Raw genomic sequence first — 26229 nt, forward strand, 5'->3', positions numbered from 1 at the left:
GACAGGCGCGGCAGCCCTCAGAAATTGGGGAGATTTCGCCCAAGGATTCTGTCTACAGATTAATCACCTTCATGTCGACTGTGTTGGATACTAACCCGCCGATGCTATGGTTACCTTTATTACGGTAGGAACTCCTTTACTCGGTTATCGTACGGCGCTTCGCAGAGCAGTATTTTCTTGGGTGATTCGGACGCGGTTGGAGTGACAGAAGCTGAACCGAAGTCTTCAGCGTGTACAGCTGATTGGAGTTGGATTAAAAAAGAAATGCACCAAATTGTGCAATGGAGAGCTGCTGGGTGGCTTTCAAAAGTTTAGGAAATTGCCGGATTTTTGCACTGCAGCGGTGTCTGAATTGGTTCGAAGTTCTCCAGATTAAATATTTACTTTTTGTACAGCAGAGGAGTTGCATGACGCATCCAGAAACTAATGTCTTACTCTAAACTGATCGTGGGTGGGTTTATGTAAGAAAAAAAAAGAAAAAAACCCCAGTGCGGACAAATTCCCTCTTTATTATTCTCTCTCTCTCTCTCTCTCTCTCTCTCTCTCTCTCTCTCTCTCCCTCTCTCTGTCTCTCAGGTAGACAAAGGGTTGGGTCTGGCTTGCTTACGCACACACACCTTGGAAGTTTGTTTCCACGTGCACTGGGAAGTCTTGCTCGTTACAAAGGGGATTGCGCACGGGAACGTGTCCGTTCAGCTGCCATCTGCCGAATAACCGACGCGCTGGTCGTTCCCCGTTGTGCTCGCTGTTAGCTGGAGTGAAAGCTGAGCTTTCACAGATGACTCCCGACACGACACGAAAGCCTTCGTTCCTTTCCTTGCCCCCGTGCGGGTAATTGTTTGTGTGCACGATGAGGAGAGTAAACTTCCTCTCCGTGCGCAGTGGTCCTAGTCGACGTCTTCTGAGTTCTCAAACGTTGTCTTTTTCTACTAATGCAACTAAATAGTTGATTTATTTTGTACAAGTTAATGTCAAGGTGTTATTGAAAAAAATGTTTTCCAGTTGTTTACTTTTTTTTTTACTATGTGCCCAGTCTGTTACATGGAGACAGAGCTGCAGTATGATCAGCAGATATGTGTATGTCCAGTGATGTCACTATTCCACAATCAACATAAATAGCAAAAGTGAGATAGTTCTTCCTATAGTGACTAATAAAAGGGATAATGAAAGATCAATATCTGCTAAATATATCCAATCTAGCTATTCAACAATCAAAAAATCTTGACCACAGGAGTAAGGCTCCATCAAACGTGACTACAGGGAGGAGTGTAGTCCTTCTGTGGTTCCAGTGACTTGCCATGTTGCGACGGTGCAATGTGGTCAGGGCAGGAAGCTAAGCTCCTCAGGCCGGAGGATGAGGAGGGCGTGGCCTGTGCCGATGATGCCTCAATCACCTTCAGCCCGGGGGACGCTCTAAAGGGCACAAAACCGAGCCAGAACCAACTTCCAGCAGGAATATCCTGTACTCATCCCAAAAATATATATGAATGCTTCACGCCGTTCAACACGTTTGCCGGCTACAATGTCCACTGATCCGTTTGAAAATGATCCAAACATAACTCCAACAAGTCACTAAATATGTTACAGATGAGTGGATGTTTTTTAATCAAAGCTAGTCCAGGTGACGCTGAATACGCTGAGGATCATTCTCAGACAAATCCAAGCCTATGAATCATCTTCATATCTCATCAACTTTAGGAAATGAATCCATATTTTTCTTTTAGCGAGATACGCGCATCGGCATTTGTACGCGCATTACAAGCAATTTCAGCACCTTCCATGCAGGTTTATGGGTAAGGGAGTTTCTCAGCCAATTGTTACACCTTACACTACCCATTTTGGCTACTGAGGGGCTAAGGGAGCTGTTGCTCTTTTCCGCGTGATGTTAATCGGATCCAATAGGATCAGACAACCAAAAAAAATGGCTGAACCCTGCGATTCGGCCAAGCGAGCCCGACTGAAAGAAATCCAGATTTTCAGTCCTAGCGTTTGCACTAAATCCTCCTTTACAGTAGTTCGGCTTCATTTCATCAAGGTGAAACTTTCCATGCTTACTGCCCACACACTGGGCTATCACGTAGATGTGTTTTAGCCTGGTATCTACATGTTCATAGGGATTATCGAGCTGTTACGGATCTTTTTTTAGGGTTTAAAGTTTTTTTTTGCCATGTTCATTTATTTCTTCACTAGTAACATATAAACTGATTTTTACACACTCACAGGAATCCCCCTTTTTTACGTGACAAAAAATATTGTCCAGATAGCCAAAGTGGTTTGAGAGTAATTACACTTTTAATCAGGACTGTGCCATTTTCGGAGCAGAGGCCACAAAACCGCCTAGGGACCTTTCAGAGCGACTGCTCTTGTCTCCGGAAAAAGTGCCATGATTAAAATTGAATTCAGGACTCTCCCACAAAGCTATACATGCTGAGTTTACCAGTGTGTGTGTGTGTGTGTCGGAGAGTGTGGAGTTGCCAGAGCAGCTGTTGCATAGGCGGATTTGACGCGAAGCCTATCCTGACATGCCGGCAGACAGAAGGACGAGATTAGGACGGAGGCAAGGAAGCAAGAGAGGGGGCCGGTTCCATTCAAGGAACTCCCTGACTCCAAAAAAATGGCCTTCCGGGCGAGCTTGTGAAAAGCTGTCTGCTACATTTGCGGGCTGTTGCGTGCATAGTATATCTCTGAGTGTGGTGCAGCTGTGAGAAGTTGAACAACTTTTATTTTACCACAGAGAAAAAAGAGAAAAGTCAGCAGCGAGGAGTGTGAACAAAGTAGTGCTTGGGCTCATGTGACGAACATTTAGGACATGAGGCTGTAATGGGGCCACGAAAGTGGTGAAAAAAACGGAGAATGTTACAATGGAGAGTTGCTCTTGTCCCTTTTGGCTGTGCATTCCAACCTTTCTGAGTGAATCCAACTCCTCGCCTCCCTTCTGCCTCACTTTCCCTCCTCGTACCCGTTTCATTTGTTGCCCAAATTCATTTAATTAGTCTGGCAAAAACCAGATGACATGATTAAACAAACTCGATCTTACCCCTGAAGGTTTTAGAAACACGTGCCGGATTCAATCGACACAAAAACAAAAATATTGAGTGACGACGCCTGGATCTCTGGGAAAACGTGCTTTCTCATGTTAAATATGGGTTTGAATAGCAGCTGATGGACTGATGTAACTTCTCCTGGTCATCAGCTCTCAAAACATAAAAAGCGGTATTTTCGGACTGTCCTCAACTTTGTAAGGTAAAGAAAGACCCGTAAAGTTGGGCTCTGGTCTCCTTCTAGACTTTTCGGAGCTTAACGAAAGCATCACCGAGGGTAAGAATTCATGTTGGAATTATGTATTTCATCAAAAATATGCTACACAGTCATATTTCAACCTCATAAGAGGCCGGTCAATCCAATCTTTCTCCATGGCTTGGCTGAGGAACGTTACTTCCTCGGCCAACGTTACTTACTCGGTGTACCTAATTGGCTCCTTACTATTCTTTTAGTTTATCTTATCCTTTAGCTGAAAGTTGCAAACCAGACACCTGTGATCCAGGGATCATGTGGGTTTCGATTTAAATCCTAGCTCACTTTTATAATCTAGCCACATCTGTGCTGCATTTGTCAACATCTGGTTTGATAAGCCCACATCATGAAGTCATGAGCTTTGAAAAAATGTTTTTTTTTCCATTTGAAATGAAAATATGTGAAGAGGAAATTGGTGGGTTATACTACTAATTAAATTTAGGAATTATCCAATTTCCACCGCTTGCTACTTGTGTTTTGTACAATTAGAACCAGAGAGTGGCTGATGTCTACCCGAAAACTCTGCAACTCTAAAAGCACTTGAAAAAAAAACTGTCCCTCTCAGGTTGTTTGTGTTTTTCGAGACATTGAAGGGTTTTGTAACGAAAGTCAAGTGGAGCTCAAGTACTTTTCTAATAGATTTGCGTCAAACGTGGTTGACGCAAATCTATTAGAGAAAGACTGCTGGGGTCAAGCCCCTGAAGTGTCTGTGGGGCCTTACAGGTCAGTGTGTATAGATGAGTAACGTCTGCATAGATTCTGGGTACCTGAATTCTTTGAAGCAAATCCAAGTAAAGTGACGCAAGAAAATGTGACGCTTCATTACAAAACTTGTTTGGGAACAAGTTTGGATTTCTCTCCCACACTTCCCCCGCCGATTCTATGTGGATCAAGCTGTTACCGCTGATTCTATATGTTTCACGGTTTCACTGCTCTGAGATGGTTTACACTTTTAGCCCAATGTTTATACACAGCACATTCTTACTCAAGCTGTGAGGGCTTTGGATTGGACATCCTGTGCTCAGTGGAAACAAAGCAGTGCGAAGGAGCAGAGATGCGCACTCGCACACACGCTGAACGACATGAACGGAATCATTTGTTTAACCTGTCACCTGTGTACACAAGTAAAATCCTTACCTGAAATTCTAGTGCAGAAGTTCCTCGCCTCAACTTTCCCACAACTCCAGGAGACACAGCAGAGAGAGATCATGTGGTCTATCACGTGGTCCCTAGGTGAGGCTCCCCAGCAGTTCAGTCATGTGACGGCTCAGCCCTCCTCTCTCTGCCCTCTTGGACCTGGTGATCTGCCCCCCTGTCTCAACCAATGTCTTTATCTCCCTCAGATTCCCTGTCTGGGATCTTTATGTTGTTCTTCTTGCTCTTTACATTCTCCATCTCTGACCCCCCCCCCCCCAAACGCCTCCTCATTAGAGGTAAACTCGCTGACCTCCTGATAACATACCGATGGCGGCCCAGCTGATGATTGATAGGCAGTTTGACCCAACGGAATTAGATGTACTATCATTCACTTTCTAATCAGCCTTAACTTGGCAGACATCTCAAGCTCAGATTTGGCCTTTGTTTTCGCTGAATCGTAGCTTTGTCCCTGTCGACCTGTAGGCTAAAAATAAATATATGGAAAGCAGGCGGCTGATCAAATTGACTACTTCTCCTTTGCATTTGACATTCGGCATTAGGGCGTAATTTTAAAGTCTTTCATTAAGAAGGCCAGCAGTGTGCCTGGGTGTCCACTGGACACGGTGGAGGTGGTGGGTGACAGGAGGATTATGACTAAGCTATCATCCCTGTTGAGCAACACCACCCAACCCCATGATGGACGTCCCCGCAAGCTCTGTACAGCTCCTTCAGCCGGCGGCTGATTGTGCCCCGGTGTGTGAAGGAGAGGAACCGCAAGGTCCTTCCTTCCTGCTTCTGTCAGGCTGCACAACCAACTGTGCACCCAGTGAACCACGTTAAATCACTGAAAACATCACCAAAGAACACTAAAACGTATGCGCAATGAAGACGACAATGTGCAAATACAACTGTGCTATGTGTACATATGCTGTACATATATTTATTTAGTTCTTAGTATATTAAGCTACGTGGCCTTTTGACTCGTTTTTTAATTTGAGTCTTTTTTCATCATTATCTTTATACGGCTGCTCTTTTTATTACCATGTACCTTGTGTCCACTTTGCTGTCGCGATCCTGTGAATTTCCACACTGTGGGAATAATAAAGGAATATCTTATCTTATATATTTGATAAATGACATACTAGCAGGTAGCTAACAGAGCCTATATCACAATCATATCATAAGTCATTTATTTATCACATGTAGTGGAATAACTTATTTTACTCCAAGACATTTAGGAGAAACACAAAGAACCTCAATTTGATACTTTAAGCTGTCACTAAATGTACGTAGTTCCTTTACTGCTGTTGCACTTGAATACTGTACCATGAACGTGGTTTATGCACATATTTCCATAACATTTGGTAGAAGAATCAGCCTCATCCAATGATCTCTTGCATTATATTGAGTGATTTATCAGATTAGGATGTACAGCCAGGGAGGCGATTGGCGTTTCCTAATTAGAGTGATGAAATTACAACCAGTCAAGTCAAATTTACTCAAGATGTGTGTGTTTCGACAGAGATTCACACAAAGTGACTTCTTCCTACTGTACAAAACAAAGACCCATTTTCTAAGTTTTTGTGACATGGAGGTATCGTTTTGGCCACATGGTTTTACTGTCTTTCCCCGCTCTTACACCTCCATGATAAAAAAAAGGTAAAAAGCGGCACTGTGTTCAAAGCTTTTGTGTGTCCTCCTTGCTTCACACACGAATACTTCACAGTGATGGATTCCCTTTTTTCAACAACAGCTCGTAATGCTGCACTGAAAGGTACAGCTTCAGCGTGTCTCAGGAAGGTTTGCCTTGAACCAGCTGCCGTTTAAAGCCAGCTTAAATACACCGGTAGTGGCCATCTTTGTTTTCTTCCTATAGTTAGCAATGCCTATGTGTGACAGCTGTATGGGTTGACCGGTCAGGTTGGTGGACACCTTTGATATTGGAGCTGACAGATGCTCAGAAAACCTGAGGGGGAAATCACTCACTCACACAAACATGCACAAACCCAATCCCAGTTTTCATTTGGTTAAACTCTGACCCTAACATGAAACTAATCCTAACATCAATGCTTGCCCTGAAGATACACAGCCCTAACCTAAACATGACCCTCTAAGAGGTGAGGATTGCAGTAAAAAAATATCCACGGGGGGGGGGGGGGTCTCACATCACACATTGCTTTGGTCCCTTCTAAACCATTCGTCCTCAAAATAGCAAGATGCTTTTTTTAGAAAATGATGTTAAATCCTCAACAATGGAAATACAGAACATTTCACTTGCAGTTTATCTTCACGGCAGGATTGTTCACACCTGGCGTGAAATTCAGGCTATAGACCCCGAGATGGGTAATCAAATTTAAAAGGCTTCATTGGCGTGATCTTAATCAGAGGGCTAAAACTTGGTATTAATAGTTAAATCAATAATGTTTTATATATCACCACCTTCATGCAATTTTGTCAAATGTTGTGATGATAATACACCTGATATCCTGCCGCTTTGGTGCGCTCTGATAATCGTAGAGCTTTGTGTGAAGGTGTGGGTATGGTGGATGGATAGCAAAGGTATTTTAGTAAAAAACAATCGAATTGCTCTGCATTGTGAGGTCGGTAGGGGCTTCCTGTTGTTCTAGAGGATGGATTTTGTCGTATTCCTTGCTCCTATGGACTAAACCACCATCTTTTCCTAACACTAACCCAGTGGTTAAGTTGCCTAAGCTTAACCAAGTGGTTAGGTTAAGCCTAATCAAGTGGTTAGATTGCATTAGAAAACACACAAAGTAAAGAAGAAAGACGTTTTATTTACAACCAAGCATGTAAGGAATGGAAACTTCCCAGACACGTCCTGAAGGGACGCTGGAGGGGAACCCAAACAAGTCTTGGGCCACTGACCAGTCGTTGGTATTTGACGAGCCCAGACTGAAAACATGTGGGCGCTAGTTTTTTTCCGAATTTAAGAATCAGTGTTGCATCGGCATAGAGTCTGGAGTCCTGATGTTGTTTCCCAGATCAGATTTGAACTGAATTCCTAGAGAAGCCTTTGATCATATTGCATTTGTTGACCTTTTGATGAATGGCTTCCTTTTTCAAAGTTCTGTAGCACTATAGATACTATAGAAATTTCACCAAATTGTTTAGTTTCTATCAAAGAAATGCCTGAATAGCCTGAAGCAACAGGGCAGGATGTAAAAGTCACCCAACTAGTTGGGCCTCATTGTTGTATCTTTCTGCTCAGCACTGAACTCACACAAGTCTTGTTAAAAAACACAGTATTACATCAATACATGGCATTGTTGCAAAACACAACTTCCCTTTGCCACAGCGCGTGTGGGTGGACCGCAGTAGTTGGATAATTACATCTAAAGCATGCAAAATATGGTGGAACTAGAAAAAGCACAACCTCCTTTGGTACTAGAAGTTGACTTCGTGAGACAAATAGAGCTGATCACTTGGGGTAAATCAGTGATGTCATCAAACACTGCCTAAAGATATTCCAGAACTACACCAGCTTGAAGATGCTTCATCCCAAACGTTGGAACCGATGTACTTGTGCTGACATGAAGCGCATTTTAGTTGCAGCCCTGAGGCGACGTGCACACCTTACTATGCTATTTGCAAGAAATAGTGATAAAACATTGAAAGCAATGCACCTCAACAGTAGAGTGGACAGCATCTCATTTTCTTTATTGTTTTTTTGGGGTATCTAAATATAAAAAAATCAGCTTTTGGCAATTCTAAACCTGGTTTGGTGTGGATCTGCATTTGTTTCCCACTTCTAGTTCAATTTTCAATTCAAAAATTAATATTTTGTTTGTACAAGATTGTCACGTGTTTTAAAAGGTTACCCATCGCATCAAATACGTTTAGACACAAACCGCTGAAACCTTTTTGTATCCATCAGAATAGTTGGATGAATCAAAACCAACGTAAATGCAAATGTTAACAACCAAGATGGGATCAGTTAATCCGATCTGTCGTTCATTCCTCTCCTAACACGGAGCCCTTTCTAGATGTAGACTTTAAAGACAGATGGTGCACAGGTGGTTTCTAATGTAAGTTGTTTACTAAACATCAACATGTCAAACGTTGCTTCTGGTCCTATCAAATCCTCCTTTGATAGGCTGCCTGCTTATGGTCTGTTTCACTCTAAATAGGATAATAATTTACTAAATAAAACAATTGCAATGTCTATAAAGACAATGTTTTCTCTATGTATTTTTTTTCGCCAACATCTCTATAATCGCACTTCTTTTGCCATGGAGCTGAAGTCACTTCGGAGTTGACTTCTCAGAGCCCAACATTGTGGTCAATTCTTTTGTTACAATTATTATTGTCGAAGCAAGATTTGTCAACCCACATGTTTTATTGGGAGAGCTTCGTCACTGTTTGTGTGTCAGTGTGGAAATAAGTGCATCCCCTCTCATAAAGTCATTACTCAGAGTAAAGTCGGAGATATGGCCGCAGGAACATCGCGCTGGAGTTAATATTAAATTGACACTTTGCGCTTGACTGCAGCTTTTTGTTTTCATTGTGTTTTGTTTTGTAATTCTAATACTGCTGCTATGAAATACAGAAAACAGTGCGTTCACAGGCTAAGCCCCTCGTATCTTTCATCAACGCCTTGTCAACACTATTTGACATTACAATAGAATACTTTACTGATTGCAGATGCTGCTTAGAGTATTTCAGGAAGAGAACAAAGACTTTTAATAAAGCAGATCTACGGCCAAATAGTTGGCAGGCCGATCAGCGTGCCACTGCTGTCAGAGATCAAACCATGATGGATGGCACCAAACTGAAACAAATTCACAGAGCAGTACTGTATTCTGTGGTATTGACCAGTAATGTGGGATGGTTGTGTACTGGTGTCTTGCATTGAGAGCTGAGACATTTGATGGCCAGTAATTTGAGCTGCAGCATGAAGACTTTGAATCTTTCGGTAGGAGCCAGAAAACTCTGTTGTCCTATTTGGTTGGACTGGAATGACAAATGGACATTTGTCCCGACCAACAGCAAATACATTGTTCTTTTCTGTTGAAAATGTAAATCTCCCTCAGATGTAAATTCTCCCATTAAAATCTGGACTCATCCTCAGACCGCTGATCACAAAATGTTTGTTTTCCTGAAGTATGGAGGGATTTTTCACGGTTTACAGTGTAAACACCAGTACAGAGATGCAAAGTACAAAAGACACTATGGCTGTTGGAGGGATGATGACCTCAGCTAAAACTAGCTTGGAACATTTTCTCAGACCAACAGAACAAAAAGTTAACAATTAAAGTGTTAAACAGCCGTTTAATTCAGGGCCTGTCCTTCAACCATGGTATACATACACAGGGGAAAAAGTCATTCTCGAACCCTGTCAGATGAGGAATAGTGCCTGAGATTATGGAACAGCAGAAGAGATCCTATCGTTGATTAATCCATCAAGACATCCTTACAACGGCCCATAATTGTCTGCTGCTGTTGTTTTACGCTTTTCTAATTTCAGTGCAGTTCCTTCGTTTTTTGCTGAAGGGAGGGCCGGTCATTGTGTAAATGACTCTTTCGATCCTTGTCTAATCTTCCATGCTTTGAGAACTAATTAATGCTAATCACACAAAGAAAGGACATTTATCTCCCACTGTGCATCAGGTGATGATGGCCCCGCGGGAATTAAACAACAACAAAACAATAACACTTTCTCAAAACAGCTGTTTTTCCGTCTGCTATGTCTATTGCTGCCGATCGCTGTCCACCTACTCTTAACTGGCCCCCTGCAGGTAGGGGCCGAAGGTGATGACACAGCTGGGTGCGTCCTCCAGACGCTACTCCGAGAGACAGTGCAGGGGCAGGGGACAATCAGCACACTTAAATAGTTTTGGCAAACAACTAACAGAACTACACACACACAACTCACTTTGTTGTTAAAGTTGTTCCATGGCTTTTATTTGGGCTTCAAAACACTACGAAATAGACCCTAAATTCAAATTTGCATCTGGACAAGAGTTGCACACCACAAGGGTTTTTGACTCCAAAACTTTTGAAACATTTAAAGTGCCTCCTAATTTAGGTATTCTACTGTTCACTGCATTCACTTCATTATGCAGAAATACAGTCAGCTTTAGCAAGGCTCTTCTTGGGCTCCCAAGCAGTTTCCCCACTTTTCCAGGTTGGTAATCCAGCCCAGATCCCCTAGACCAGAGTTCACTACCTGGCGTACTGCGATCCGGATCCGGACCCAGAACCTGTGATTTAAAACCTGAAAAACCGGTGCAGCTTCGGTCGTCTTGGCGGTCGTGGCTTAAAGCACAGACCAATTGCATTTGAGTTAAACCCTCCCACGTGGTACCAACCAAGTGTGTGCATTCAAAGCAGCATCATTTCGTCTCAACGTTGCAGACACATTAGAAGAAGAGGAAAGATAGCGAAATTTGAACATGCACAATTTTCCCATTTGATTTATTTTCTCTTTATTTTGAAATGCAGCGCTACTTTTGTTTTGTTTACCAGAGAACATTATTTATTTTTGCAGTCATTCATGTATGTTTTGGTTCTGTGGTACGTGACAATAAATATTATCAGTTTTTGAATCATCCTGAATTCATTTGATTTGTCCGTCGTGTATTGATTAAATGCAGATGTTGATACAACCCTATTTCCTTGTATTTAATCACATTAAATTACATTACGATATTTCAGACCTTTGTTTTTAAAAATGGTCTCTAACTGGACCTCTTTTCATTTGAGTTCAATACCCCTGCCCTAGACTACACACACACACACACACACACACACACAGAAGCAAGGCCAAAGCCACGGTTGAGCTGTCCACGGTCTATTCCTGTGTCTGTGATTCTATTAGGGTTGGCACTGGATTAGCTTTCCTGATCCCAGCGGTTGATTTGGGTTGGTTATTACGCCCCCCTCTCTCTCCCTGTGGAATATTGAGCATTTCTCAAAGTTTGGGCCTGATGTGAAGAAAAGTGGAGGGACGGCCTTTCAACCGACACATGTTAAGACTAAAAGTGCCGTCCCTGGGGGAAAGGGCGCAAATATCTGCCCAGTGTGTGTTTGAGTGTGTCCACCTAGTCAGAGTGTGCTGATGGAAATCAGTAAACAGTAAAAACAGTGCGGCTGGTCCTGCTGTGTCTGTCTGACCTGTTCTGTTAGAAGGGGACTGGTGGGGCCGCCCTCTCTTTTACACCAGGACTCGTACATCCAATAGACCGGCCAGGGACAGGCATGTACCACTGAGGGAGCCTGCCAGCTCGTGGCCTCTCAGTGGCACATGGGAAACTTTTTCTGAATATTTGATTGAGACTTACGGTCAGTGTGCAGCATTTAAGGGGGTTTATTGGGAGAAATGAAATATAGTGTTATAAAGTGTGCTCTCTTAAGTGTATAATCTAAACCACGTTTATAGAGGGGCCCAGAAAGGAACAGACACTGACTCCAACACGTGGGAAAAGTTTCAGTTTCAGATAAAGCCAAATCCTGCACACTGGACCTTTAGGGATTTACCTTTAAGGGATATTCAACCAAATATAAGTCAATGTACTAGTGATCCATATACTGTATATACACACACACTTACATAAATATATATATATATATATATATATATACTTACATACATGCACACTCACATGCAGGCATACATATAGACATTTATACATTTATACTAAGGGGAAATACATAATTAAGCAAATTCAGTTTCAGCTTTGATTGGGGCCATTATCTTCAGTCTCTCGCAATGCAAAACGTAGAACACAAATTACGGTTGCTACAAATGACTAAATCTACATCTCTGTGAGCAGGAAGAACTAAATGGTTTCCTAGTATTGCCAAACTCCTCTAGACAACATTTAAGGTGTCCTAGAGTTTTCGTATTACTCTTAGTGTCAGTATATCTATGAGGCAGGCACACATGTTGGATACATTTCCTTTTGCAAAGCCGACTTTTCTATACATATATATGTTGGGGGAACATCTGTATAGCTTTAATAAGGATTACAGAAATTGAGGGGAAAAAGAGAGGGAATGACATGACTAAGGGAAACGTTGGATTGTGTCTAAAATCCCTGAGCCAAAGCCAAATGCCCGTTAAGGCCCCGATCAAACAAAGATCACATACAATATATGACTCTTTGTGAAGGAAGTTAACTGTGAATTAATTCTGAGTTTTGAGAAGTTTGTATTTCTTTTCATGTTGTAGATGAGTGGGATAATGTCAATGCCATGCCCATGCACAATAACAAAGAGAAGTCCTGCTGACATTTCCCTGTGGCGCCACCAGAGGTCAAGAACTCCACAGGGTGCCTTTTTACCACCTTCAATGACCAGCAAGGTCTGTGCTACTCATGTGAAAGTTCAAGTGTTAAAGTCCAAAACTCTTAGTTACAAATCATTGCCATTTGAAGGTCGTTTTCTCTGAGTTGACCAAGTCGACTGACTCTTAGTTTTGTATTTCATGGGCTTGAGTTAAACCAGTCATGGGCATAGAGCAGAGGTGTCAAACTCATTATAGGTTTGGGCCAAATACTGCCCACTTTGAACTCAAGTGGGCCAGACCATTGAAAATCTGTTCGCCCGAATAATAATAATTACGAGCAGTAGCTGTAACCAAACGGAACAACAGCGCTGCATACCGGCAGCTCAGAAACTAATCGATATTACAAAAAGAAACACAACCAGCCTCTCGTCTGTCAGAAGCAAAAGTGCATGCGTGGTGACCTGATGTGCATGCGCTCACTCACAGACCCCCAGTGGACTTTTTAGGAATTCCAGCTACTTTTATAAAAATGCAATATACAGTATGTGTTTCTGTAATTCTTACATTTAGCAAAGTCATCCGGCGGGACGCACTGGGCCCCCTCAGAGGGCTGGAGTTTGACACATTTGACACATTGAGCATGATTTTTTTTTTCCAGGCTGCAGGAAGAATACGTTTGTTTGATACTTTGTGGCTTTTTGCTGACGAATGGACTGACAGAGAGTTTCCAGCTATAAAAGTCCATTGTCCTGTCAGGACCTTTGGATTACTCACCAACACAATACAAACTGGGATTCCACTACAACACCATCTACAGCTTAGAAACAACAGAAAGTCAAACCAATGACTGTACTCCAGTCTATCTACCCCTAAATACACCCATTACTGTACAAAGTCTCAATGGACGCTTAAGGGTCAAATGGAAGTCATGTTTGAAACACTGTCAACTATGTATGAATACCCAGAGGAATAAATAAACTCTGACTGATGGCCTTTAGAGTTTACTTGATTTACAATTTGTGTAATAAGTTTCCTGCACTGGGAGAACCAACAGGGGTATTCTCTCTTTCTTCTCTCCCTTGGATTATGTCATTAGACTTACTGCACGGTGTGTGTTCCAGTATGTTTCTTTCAGGTGAAGGAATATACTCTTCAACTCAGACTCACTAATCTTCCCCATTGCATTCAAATTGATAGAACCAGGCTACCACACGTTGTAATACCCCTAATAAATGTGCCCGCAAACGCACACCGATCCAAACACTCTCATTTTTGCAACCGCATATGTACACATACTTGTTTGCCCAAGGGACGATGCAAATGACTCACCTGGCTCGTGGCAGCCAAACATTCAGAGGGTAATTCCTTGTTATGATTGGAATTCTGCCCTTCCCTCTGCTTACCTTGACATAGTGGGGGTGAAAAGTAAGCAGTCTGGAGGACAGCTGCTTCGACAGATAAACCTTCTCACTTAACAGCCTAAATCAGGAAGTGGTGCAAATGTATTTTATTTGCTTAAACAAATGTGGTGCACTTTCACTTCTCTTTCAAATAAATACAAAGTATGAAATGTCTAAAAAGGAACCTATTTCCAAGGGTCAGATGCCAAGACATCAGCTTCATATTTGCAACATTCTGACTCTAAACATCTAAACATTTGGCTCACTCTCCGAGCTGCATAAAAAACATTTTGGCCATTTCAGGACCACAAAAGCCATACGTGAATAGTTTTGTAATTGAAAGGGAGCCACAAAAAGATGCGTCCAGCAGTGTTCATCACATCTCTTTTTCTCACTCCTCAACCACTCTGGGCGTACTTTTAATCTTGATATGGCTGTTTGCGTTTTCTATCATTATGAATTATAATTTCCAGATCAAGTAGTTGGTTGGTAACTGAGCTACGGACTTGATCTCTCTTTCTGCACTGTGACATCTGGAGTGAATTGGACAGTATTAGGGTTCAGACATTCTCGGGGGGAAATCCCTGGGGAGGATTTGCCGGTTTGGCACACGGGTCGCTGAGCTGCATCTGAGCGGCCTGACTTCCTCCTCCATGTTGACTACAGCGCACAACACCCATCGCCACCTTCTCATTGCGGTTTTCCTGAGCCAGGACGTTTTCTGCTTGGAGCACATGGTCTCAACAGATGTGTCAGGGGTGTGTTATTCTATGTCAGATCATATTGCACAATATCCATTATGAGTGCAGCTTCTATTTTGCGGTTTGGCTCTTGGTTCTTGTTACAATACAAACCTAAAAGATTTATAGTTTCTTCTTGATACTGTGTTTTTTTCTTTGTAGACAAATTATTTTACAGTCTTTTAGAGGACTCTGTTGGCGGCCCATGCGGACATCAGTTGGGTCTCTTAGCCCAGTGCATGTTAATCAAAGTCTGACTCAGGGGTTTGGTGCATGTCAGTGGGGTAGGAATCTATATCTAGAGAGGCATCTTTCCAATGTGTGGGATCCCCCCCCCCCTCCTGTATTTTGCACATTGTAAGTGACGTTCTGGCCGCCCCCCTCTTGCGAAAACCTTTGGCTCAGTGTGACCTCCCAAAAAGAAGCAAAAAGATTTGTTAGGCTTTCATTAAAAATGACTGAATCTGATATTAAGCTAGCTTTTCTCATCTCAAAAAGAGACTTGTAAGTCAGCGCACATGTAAAGTACACTATCCCCACTGGGTAAGGAAGTATGTTTTTGGCGTCACTGGACAAAATTCCATAATATCCTTACAGCATGTAAGTGCTTAAAGTGCTACTCATGTAAAGGCATTTTACAGAAAAAAGGCATGGGCCAATGATTGCAAATTTGTCTTGGAAACATCCAGACTGTCACCAGCCAATAAATACATTTCACACTGTCCGTCGTAGAACACACCTGTAGTGTAGTGTGTAGGTAAGATAGAACATACATACAAATACCTAAAAACAAATAGGAATCAGAGTTCTGCAGGTAAAGCTCTGAAGCTGCTATTCAGAGTGGATGCATCTGCTTCATACAGTGACCAGTAGGAGTACTCTTCATTCATGTATTCATGTATACCGATGTGTTACCTCAGGTGTTGGCACAGTAGCTAATCAGATTGTGTGAAAACAAGCCGTGAAAACGGGGTTCAATGTTTTTCATTACAGTGGTATTACAAGCAATAATTTAAAAAGCTAAAGTTGCATGTCAGATTTTAGATTTGCGATTTGGAATGATATCAAAAGTTTTTTGATGCCAGTGTAAATTGACTCTCAACGTCTGCCAATATAAACTGTGTTCCTTTCCTTTCTGACATTATGATTCTTGTCTTTGAGACTAGAATCCTGGGTTTCAATGTGCAAAAGAGTTTTTCCTTCCTTCCTCTTCTTCCGTAGCGTTTGACAGACGTGGACTTGCCTTATCGAGAAATACTGCCAGTAGATTACCAGGCTGGCATCCACGTTATAATCAGTTACATTATCTACTCACTGTTGATTTTATAATATCTTTATTGTTACCTTTCTTGATTGTACTGGTGAATTACATTTTTTTTATGTACCTGCAACTTTCTTTTCTTCTTTCCCATTGACCCTTCTACATTAAAAGCAAATGTTTAAATGGAGGGCTGCAAGTCCAGAAATGTGTAAACGTATTTAGTTTTAGTCCACCCCATTCTGTAGAAAGAGTCCCAATTGAACTCTTGTTGCTGTTCTAATGGAATTTAGTGTGGTTGGAGATGGACATTTTACTGAATTTATCAGTAAAATGTTGACTGGAAGAACAACTTTACAAAATTGTTGCTTACCTCGCCTCCATCATTACTTCATGTTAAATATGCGGATGGGCCTGGCGGCTGTGCTGCTCTAACACGCTACTGCTGCCGGTAAATGTCATTTAACCCGTTCATGCCCTTCACAACATGCAGTTGAGGGGCGTGTCTTCAATGGGGTTCCTGTCCATCATATCTGTGGGGCAATTTATTGGTCAGAATTGATGCATTCAGTGTAGGGGATGCTGTCGATAAACATTTTAGAACTATTTAGAATTTATGAGAATTTATCCCACCAAATTTCCTTTCCATCTTTAAGGACAGATTAATGGTGTTCCTAATTTGAATGGAAAAACTAATAAGCTACATGTTATAATATTTTAGAATTTCTAATAGAAATATATTATGTTTGTGTTTGCATTGAGCATCCATCATGATCCACCATGCACAGACTGTACATATTTTGTCAGATGCACACCAGGCTTATTGGGGGTATTATTTTTTTTTCCTCAAACAATGGTTAGTATGAAAAGTAATACTTCAACCCTTTGTTTTTTAACTCCGGCAACACGTGTTGATTCCAACTTGTTGGCAGTCTTTTCAAAATTAACTTCTTGTTCTTTTTGTTGAGTTTTGGAAACAGAACTACTTGATCATAAAAGATTGTGATTTGGGTCAATAAAACATGAGAAGAGATGGTATGTAATGACAAAAGATAAGTGACAATTGAGTAATTTAACTCCTGGGTGAAGGTTTGGTGATTTGCCCACCATTCAAACCCAAGCTGCAACCTTCGTGGCATTTGTTGTTCTATTTACTTTTTGAATCAGGATCACGTGGAATACACGTATCATAGTTTAAGTTTTAAACACGTTATTTGCAAAACATCAAGGCTTTAAATACGTACTTTTGGTATTTAAGTTACGGACTTTTTGTTTTTAATGCAAAAAGGTTTAAGAATAAAATTAAACAAAACACTCCAAAATATATTAAAAGAAAGTCCCCCCCTCCACACACACACAATTTCTTTTATTTTAATTCTTAATGGTGTGCCGGATTCCTCAAAAGTCACTCGCACAGCTCAACACAGCCAGACATGATCAGACGTACATGCCACAGGCTCCTCTGACAACAACACACACCCACACACACACACACATTCACTCTCTCATGTGGCAGTGTGCCTGTGATGGAAGTTGTATCAGTGACTTTCTATTACAAAAAAGGAAAATGATGGAGAAGATTACAGAACTACATCTTAAATCTAAGGAGGTGGAAAAAGGGCCTAAATATCAAAGTCAACTCTAGTTCAATCCGTTGAATCTGAGAAGATGATGATTTACGTGTTACAGTGTTATATTGCCCCACAGTTAGTTTTAAGTTTTCAATACTTCTCGCCATGATTCTGCCGTTTGAAAAGAAGTGCATGGCTTATACGCTGCAGTGAAAAACAAGGCCACAGTGACTGATCATGGGACACAAGGGAACAGCTTCATTGCCCGGTGGCATATGTCCCCACCCTGTGGATAGATCTCCCCAACAACACATGATATAACGAGACTTGACCTGCAAGGCAACCATGAAAAACACACAGTCTGTCCAGCACGCCACCTCTGAGGAAACCTGTCTGTTCTCCTGCTAAGACGCTGCCACGCCGAGGCCGATTAACTGCACCAATCCCTTAGGAGTTAAAAGCTCAGGGGGGTGGAGGGGTGCGCGAGCCCGCCACTTCCTCCTGTGGCTCCCACTAGACTGCGTGCAAGAGACATTCTTTAAAATCTCTTTTTTTACGGACTCTCATGAGTCCGTCTGGTATTTGTGCCCCGCTAACTGTGCATTTATGACATGTGCCATGTTTTTCCCTCCCGTGCGGCGGCTCTAAGCCTTCGGTTCAATCAGATTAACAGCTTCTGTGAGCGCGGAGCCATGGGTTTTGGCAATTTACCCGGCCCTGTTTGCCGGGGGAATGATTAGCGGTGGTATTTTGGACACAGCAAGGGATATGAGCAAACACGCCGATGGAGGAAGAGCTTAGGAAGCTGCACACATGCACATCCAGACCTTCATAAACGTGCTAGCGTTGCTTATGAATGACATTTTACTCTTCCTGTGGGTGAATAGGGCTAGAGGAAAGGACTGAGGTGAGGATCAGAATTAGCAGACGTGTGAGATCATGAGAGGATGAAGGGGGGTAATGTCAGAGGGAGGAGGCAGCAGTGCCGGACACCGAATAAAGGGAGCTATCTGAGATTTAGGCTGTTGATTTATGTGTTAAATATAACATGGGTCAAGTGAAAAGTGAATTTTCTGTGCGTGTAGCAGGTGATTAGGATCCTGCTTAATGGATTAGTTATTAAATTATTAAATGGAGGTTGAAATCATGAAAAAAGATATCAAGAAAGTGAACACAAGCGAGTACTTAGAAGAGAAACAGACAAAGTAAGTAAGTAAGACAACTTGAAAGCATTTAATATGAATAAAGATAAAGTAAACCGCCAATTTAATTACGCATGTTTCTATAAAGGTAAATAGATATTGTAGAATAACAAAACACTTCTCCGGCTTCTTCCGCTTCTGTCATCATTTCCTCCACACCGTTTTATGTCCCAACTACCACCTCCTCTCTTCTCCATCTATTGTCCCTTTATGAGTGAAGTGGCCTTATTTGACTGTGAGGTCTTTATTGCTGTAACCCCTAATCCATGAGATTAGACTGTCAGAAAAAAGCTTTCATTTGTTTATAAGTACATATTAATGTCTTGGACATTGCTGCTCTTTTTCCGATTTGTCTGCCAGGCTCACTTTATAAAATTTCCAGGTTGAATCGAATCAATTACCTAACATTGCTTGAAATGTGTTGCAAGTGCCATCATGAGGACTGTGTAGACCTCGCTGGTTGGATTAAAGCAGATTTGCATCGGTTGTTGTCAGCGCTCGTGACGGAGCCGACTGAAAAACGGAAACGGCTCCTGTGTAGCGACGCCAATGCCAACATCTGCATGCTGACATACTCTTGGCAACATGGTTGGAGACGAGTGAAGTGGTTACTCATCTGAATTACTTTAAGGAAATATTCAAGATAATTCAATGGCAGTCAAAAGGGCTGACAAAGCCCCCAAACCCGTCATCCCAGTCCCAAAATATTTTCAGGCCACAGTGAACATTGTGTCAAGTGGTTTCTTGAGCAACCCCTTTACATTTAAAGCGCAACACTTTATTTTGTTTACGTACCAAAGAGATGCTGATGGTGACCTCACACTAAACAGGCTGTTAACAAGCACCCAGTCGCCAGTACCCAAACACCACAGAATCTCTGATGACCTCCAGATAAATGTGAGGAATTCTGAAAGTTTCCCCCGAGGTTTCAGATGTTTCTTCTTGCCCAAACTTGCTCTTTTAGTCATTCTTTAAGTCGCTGTGAATAAGATAATGAGTGAGTGCACCGTAACAGCTGAAAGGATCACACGGCCCTCCGTGGGCCGACAATATGTTCTGACCTTTTGGGCCGAGGGAACAATTTGAATCCAGCAGCAAATCTTGGACTTTCTCGAACCTCAAGCTGTAAGAAAAGCTGCTTCGAGTGCTTCCTAACGTGGCATTTCAGACTAACAGCCCAGGTGTAACCTCGTCCGATGTCAGTGTCAACTTACAGGATGAGCAATAGATGTTAGAGTCGGCTTTGACCAAACTGGTTTATTGGGTTGTTCAAACATGTCTGAAGGTTAAGTTCTAACACCGTATCCAAAAGGTCATATTAAAAGGCGAAAGATAAAGCCCGTCATCGTGGAGTGTGGGTGAGGGGTGAACTGTACAAATGGGGAAAGCAGGTAACAATTCCAGACTGCAGTTTCTTCCGTTCAACGTTACATGACATTACATGTCATTTAGCTGACGCTTTTATCCAAAGTGCAAAGTGCATTTCCACATAGATACAAACTCAGAAGAACAAGTAACAAGAAAGTAAATTTTTCATCAAATAAGCAGTTTCAAAACATGTTATAAGTGCCATTATAAGTACAATTTAAGTGCTACCATTTGTTAGTGCTACGGTTTGCTAGTGTTTTAGTCAAGGTAGAGTCTAAAAAGGTGTGTCTTGAGTTTTCGACGGAAGATTTCTGTGCGGAGAGCCATTTAAAGGCAATACAAATGTTCCCATTCCATCTGTCTGAATCATTTGTAATGACTCCTTACGAAATATTTGACTAACTACAATAATTATCAGATGCAACTTTATAACAGACATCCAAAAATTGCACAATTTGTTACTGTTGGTTATTATACAGTAGTTGCTTGGTCTAAAACCTACTACTACTTATATTTGTTGTCATTGTGTAAACTTAGAAATTGTATCTTATTGATATTGTACATTTTCTATTGACCCTCTGTAGAAATGATGCTCAACACAATGAATCAGAATCAGAATGAAGAAAATCTTCATCTCAACCTATTTGAGTCTAGAAGGTGTGTGTTACACACCTGTAGAGACCAGACTTACATTGGAAGTATTGTGACGTCTTAACACTTTCTCGTTCAGATCCCCGGAGCTTTCCAACGGACATGACACTTCTCTATCGCCATGTGACAAATGCACAGAAATGCTTGATAGGATGTCTATATGGCTGTTTTTGTTAATTATTTGTTGTGTAAACGACATATGAGAGGTTATATTACTAACACTACAAATATATTATGAAAGATTTACTCGGGAGGAGGAGGAGAATTATGGAATTTTAAAAACTGTAATAATGTAATGTGTTCCAATGCATCCTGTGGATTGTCCTATTTTACTGATAGAGCTTGGTTATTAGATCAGCTTGCATTGACTACATAGTCCTTTCACACAAAGACACAAAGACATGGAAACAAGCAAAAACAGTTTGCAATTATCAGCTGTGTGCTCACACATTTCATACACTTTGTTATTTAAATATAATAGACAGAGTTTGTCTGTTATTAGATTCTCCTTCTCGCCTATAAAACAGCTGGATCTATGGGTATCTATATCTTTGGGTGCACACTGATACATATTTATTTTCTCACTTTACATTAAATAAACATCTAATTATAAGCTTAACCCTGAGTAAAAAACCTTTTTGTGGAGGTGAGGGCGGGCGAAAGTGTCTCTCAATTGAGAGGTGTTTGCTCATTTTCCTGTCATTGTGACGACTCCTTTTTCAATAAGTATTGAAAGGCAGGACATACGGGACAAATCCCCCACAGACACAATCCGGTCCTGCATTGCAGTGACTTTGGCAGCAGGAGGGGAAAATGATTTGTCTCACTGGATTTCCGGGGCAGGCGCCTGATTAACAGAGAGATCCTTATTCCTCCGTTCAGATTTAATCACCAAATCAGTGATAAAGAGATTGAGCTACAAACTCAAAGGCTGTTTCACAATAAGTGGAAATCTCAAATGGATAAAAAGACCCATGGTGCTAATAACATCTACTTCTCTTAAGGATAGAAGGTTGCAGGCTGAGACGCAGGGCAAAACTTAATGCAATTTACTCCACCCACATGTCATTGAAAGGGCAGATGCTGATTTTAATTTAATGAAAGGGTACATATCATGCTCATTTTCAGGCTCATACTTGTATAGTGAGTTCCTTACTAAATTGTGTTTACATGCTCCAATGCTTCTTATACTGCCTAAAAATACTTGCAAGAGCAAAATATCACACGTGATTGCAAAATAAGTTTAGTGCAAGGTTTGGTCAACCATTCTGGTTTGGGAAAACTCTGGGATACTCAGTACAATATTAACTTACTCTTATATTTTATTGAATATTTATTAAATAATATTTTTTTAAGGATTTTTGAACGGATGCTAATTTAAAAATATATTTACATTTAAAATCTCACATACGCCCTGGAGTGCCTTCAGGTACCCCCAAGGAACACACATAGCCCCATTAGAGAAACAGCCCACAAAGAAATGCATTAAAGTAAACATGTGAGATGATTTATGGACGCTTAAAGGCATTCAAACATTCCAATTATGTGTGCGTGTCATGTTTGTTCATGTATGACCGTGTTATGACTTTGAGAACAAACGGTGCTTTGAGGTTTAATACTTAGGGTGCTGGGGTTAAGGTACGTGCCAAGTTATCGCGTCAATGGGCATCATGGAGAGCGTAAAAGTACAGTTAGTCAAGTTTGTGCAAGTGCACATGACTTTCATCGGAGTCTCCTTGTTGTCTTTGGACGGAGAAGAAGAGAAATGAGAGAAATGAGAGCGTGTGAGGGAGTGTATTCTTATCTTTTCCGAGCCAATGACTGTAAGGTGACATTCCTGCTGAACAGATGCCTCTCCCATCCTCAACTGTATTATTCAGCCATAACATTGCTAATGGACACAACTCAACTATTTTTGTTTGCAGCCATCTGTTTGTTCATTGTAACTTTCTTTTGGAAAAAAGTTGTAGGTATTAACTGTAGTTAGAAGGGTAATTGAAGCATCATAGTTTACAGTGCAGGGCGACTGATCCGTCGTTGATATCACACACAAGGGGTAGGACCACAAACCATGTGTGCGTTACATAGCAAAAAAAACCTTTTGTGAAATATGCATCACCACCTGCTTGGTGTGTGGGAATGCTATAATTACACATAGTGACACAGGATAGAAGTATGCCGTTATCAGGTAAGTCTTAAACAGTATAAATCTCTCTCGAAGGAGAAACTGGTCAGGTCGTCAGGTAAGATTGACAGCCCATAACAAAATATTTTGACTGTGCACCATTATTTCTCTGCATTCTCGGCATGTATAGCTGTATAGCACAAAGCTCACCTACGTCCTTTAAGTTCAAGGTAAGGAAAGTTCATTTGTGAGCCTCACATGGCCTGTGCTCAGAGCAACAGAGAGCCTCTGTCTGTATAAAGTGTTGGTGCATCAAACCAAAATCAAACCAAAAGAACGACTGGTTTGGGAACCACCCGATGAGCTGAAAGGTAAAGCTGTAATGTTTACTTGTTTTTACCTTACTAGAGACCATAAGGCCCAGAAAAAGAACTTGGCAAGCATCAGACAACTGGATAGAGTTCCAGATTTCATCTTTGCAATAAAAGTGCCAAAGAGAGGATGGAGATTAACTTTGAAAACATTTATGGATAAGACTTAAGAAGGTGAAACCTTTTGAGACAAATAAGCTATGAACTCAATTTCAACAGCAGCTTGTGTGACAACAAGGGGTCGTTTTCCAAGTTGCAACCGCTCGACCGGCTATTCACCTCTCCATCAGTGTTTGGTCCCCTGTGTCGTCACGTGGGGGGAGGGCCGACGTTTTGGAGCTTTGAGATTTACAAGTGCTCTTCAGAAACCTGTTGGCGATGTCAAAGAGACAACCTGTGCATTTTATACACTCTATGGCAGGATTGAAGCTAGAGAACTTGGGTAATTCACCCGGCGGGGGAAATGTCTTAAGAACCGCGAGAGTTGGGGGGGGGGAAAGGGAATGGTGCTGAAACATCTGCTTTTGTGAGCGTGCACGGACTAACACAAAAATTTGAAAAATTCTTTCTCGCACCATCACATGCGATTCCCCACCTATTGATCACCAAAGAATTTTTATAACGTCTACTGGGAGCAATTGTTCGTAAAAAGAAAAAGAAAACTGAAAAAGCTGGAATTTGTAAAGGCTTGAACAGATGACTGCACCCAAATGGAATGTAAGAGTAAATGTCACCGTTGAGGGGACGGATCCAAGAGATAACAAGAAATTTCCATACGATATTTGAATAAGTGCAGACACTTTGGGTGGGGCTCCTCCTTCAGCTATTTCCTTTTAGGCTCCAACAGGAGGAAGTAAGACTAGAGCCGTGGCAGAGCCACGACAACATTTGAAAAATAGCTTTCTGTAAGACATCAAACTGATTGGATGAGGGTATGTTGCCTGATGCAGTATCTTGGCCTAACACCTTCCTATTTCCCGTCCCTGTAGATGGACGGAACAAATGTGTTGAATCTGAATCCACCAAAAGAAACTGTAATGACAAGCAGCAGTATAGCATGTCTCTTAAAAGTGTCTCTGTCTGTCTCTCTGCAGATCTTACAGGTGAATCTAGTGATGTCCATCCTGCTGTATCTGATGGTCCTCGTGTACCTCTATGGTATCCAGGCAACCAACATGGACAGCAGTCGCCAGGGGCAGCAGCAGCCGACTCCCGACCCCCTGAACTCCCTCATCATCCAGCTGCTTCAGGCGGACCTGACGAGGGGAAAGACCAGGGGGAACCAGAGCCATCAGGGGAAAGGCCGGAGCACCGAAGCCCCGGACACGCTGCCCCCCTACCTCAGCGCAAACTCACCTCTGGAGGAGCAGGGCGATGTCGAGCTGTGGGGCACGGGGGGTCGCAGCGACGCCACCGCTGACCAGCAGGTGATGCTTTTGAACTCGGACGTCCTCCGGCTGCACAAGCGGTATAACTCGCCTCGGGTGCTGCTGAGCGACCGGCCGCCGCTGCAGCCGCCGCCGCTGTACCTCACGGACGACTATGTGAGCGGCGGACTGGACGGATCAGCTGGGAACAAGACGAGAAAGAAGCGCTACATCGAGCACAAGAGCTACCGTGGGGAATACTCTGTGTGCGACAGCGAGAGCCAGTGGGTCACAAATAAAACCCAGGCGGTGGACACGAGGGGTTTCCCTGTCGCCGTCCTGGCCAAGTTTAAGATCAGTGCCGCACAGGACATCAAGCAGTTCTTTTACGAGACACGCTGTCGGACCCCGAGGCCCTTCAAGGGTGGCTGCAGGGGAATCGACGACAAGAACTGGAACTCGCAGTGCAAGACAACGCAGACGTATGTGCGAGCGCTGACGCAGGTCGGCAATTCGGTGGGCTGGAGGTGGATACGCATAGACACGTCCTGCGTGTGCGCGTTGTCAAGGAAACGTCGGAGGACGTAATCCAAACCACGCGGGCCCTACTGGTGACTACCTGTTTGGAGTTCTAGTGGAACTGTACATATAAATTATTTAAATTATATGAAATGCATGTAGTTTATACATGTTTATCTATCTATATATGACTTATGAATTGTGGTTATTTATTGAAGGAGGTTTTCGTAAAGGAAGAAAATGTCTACAAAAACATAATGAAACGAGCTATGAATTCACTTTGAGACTTTAATACGGAGCTGGGCTACCAAGGTGCTTCACGGTAAGATTTTACATGTGCCTTGACCAGTGTGTCTGCAGAGCAGAGAGGTAGGGCATGGTCATTCACACACAAACAGTTGACGCACATTTTTTGAAAGGGGTGAAAAAGGCATACTATGACAAAAAAACACAGGTGGGATTTGTGACCAAATCCATACATTCACACTACGTCCACCATTCAGTCCTCTGCGGGGACAGTTTTAAACAAAATGGAAAATTGGAATTCCTCTCGTGGAACCTGCTGGCAGTGACTGACGGAGATTCAAGAAGATCCAACCATTCATCAGACCACCTTGAATCTGTTCACCATGTTCTACTCTCAGCTGTTATCATGAGATGTTTCTGTTCCTTTCTTTTAATAAAAAAAATATATTTCCTATAGTGTCCTTTAACAAATAATCATTTCTAAATTTGAAAAAAAAAAGTTATATGGAGAAAGAAATTACAGGTGAACAAATTTGGTAGGTGTTATGCTAAAAATGTCATGCTATTTAACTTTGAATGTTGAGGTTTGACAACATGTTGGAAACTACTGGAAAACTACAGAAGGATTTGAAAAACTAAAATAATAAGTGCAGATTAGAGAGGTGGAAAATGACTCAAATGAAATAATGAATGGTAAGTTTGGCTGTCCTGCTGTGATTTGGTGATAATATA

General features: G+C 42.0%; 1 protein-coding gene across 1 annotated transcript; it reads left to right on the plus strand.

The window, feature by feature from the left end:
- On the plus strand, nucleotides 1-25872 carry ntf3 (neurotrophin 3). Its single transcript, XM_037461478.2, has 2 exons — nucleotides 1-124; nucleotides 24460-25872. The coding sequence occupies exons 1-2, from the start codon at nucleotides 107-109 to the stop codon at nucleotides 25318-25320; spliced, it is 879 nt and encodes a 292-aa protein (XP_037317375.2). The 5' UTR covers nucleotides 1-106; the 3' UTR covers nucleotides 25321-25872.
- Nucleotides 25873-26229: the final 357 nt, after the last annotated feature.

This window comes from Pungitius pungitius, chromosome 2 (assembly GCF_949316345.1).
Source record: "Pungitius pungitius chromosome 2, fPunPun2.1, whole genome shotgun sequence".
Taxonomy (NCBI): Eukaryota; Metazoa; Chordata; class Actinopteri; order Perciformes; family Gasterosteidae; genus Pungitius; species Pungitius pungitius.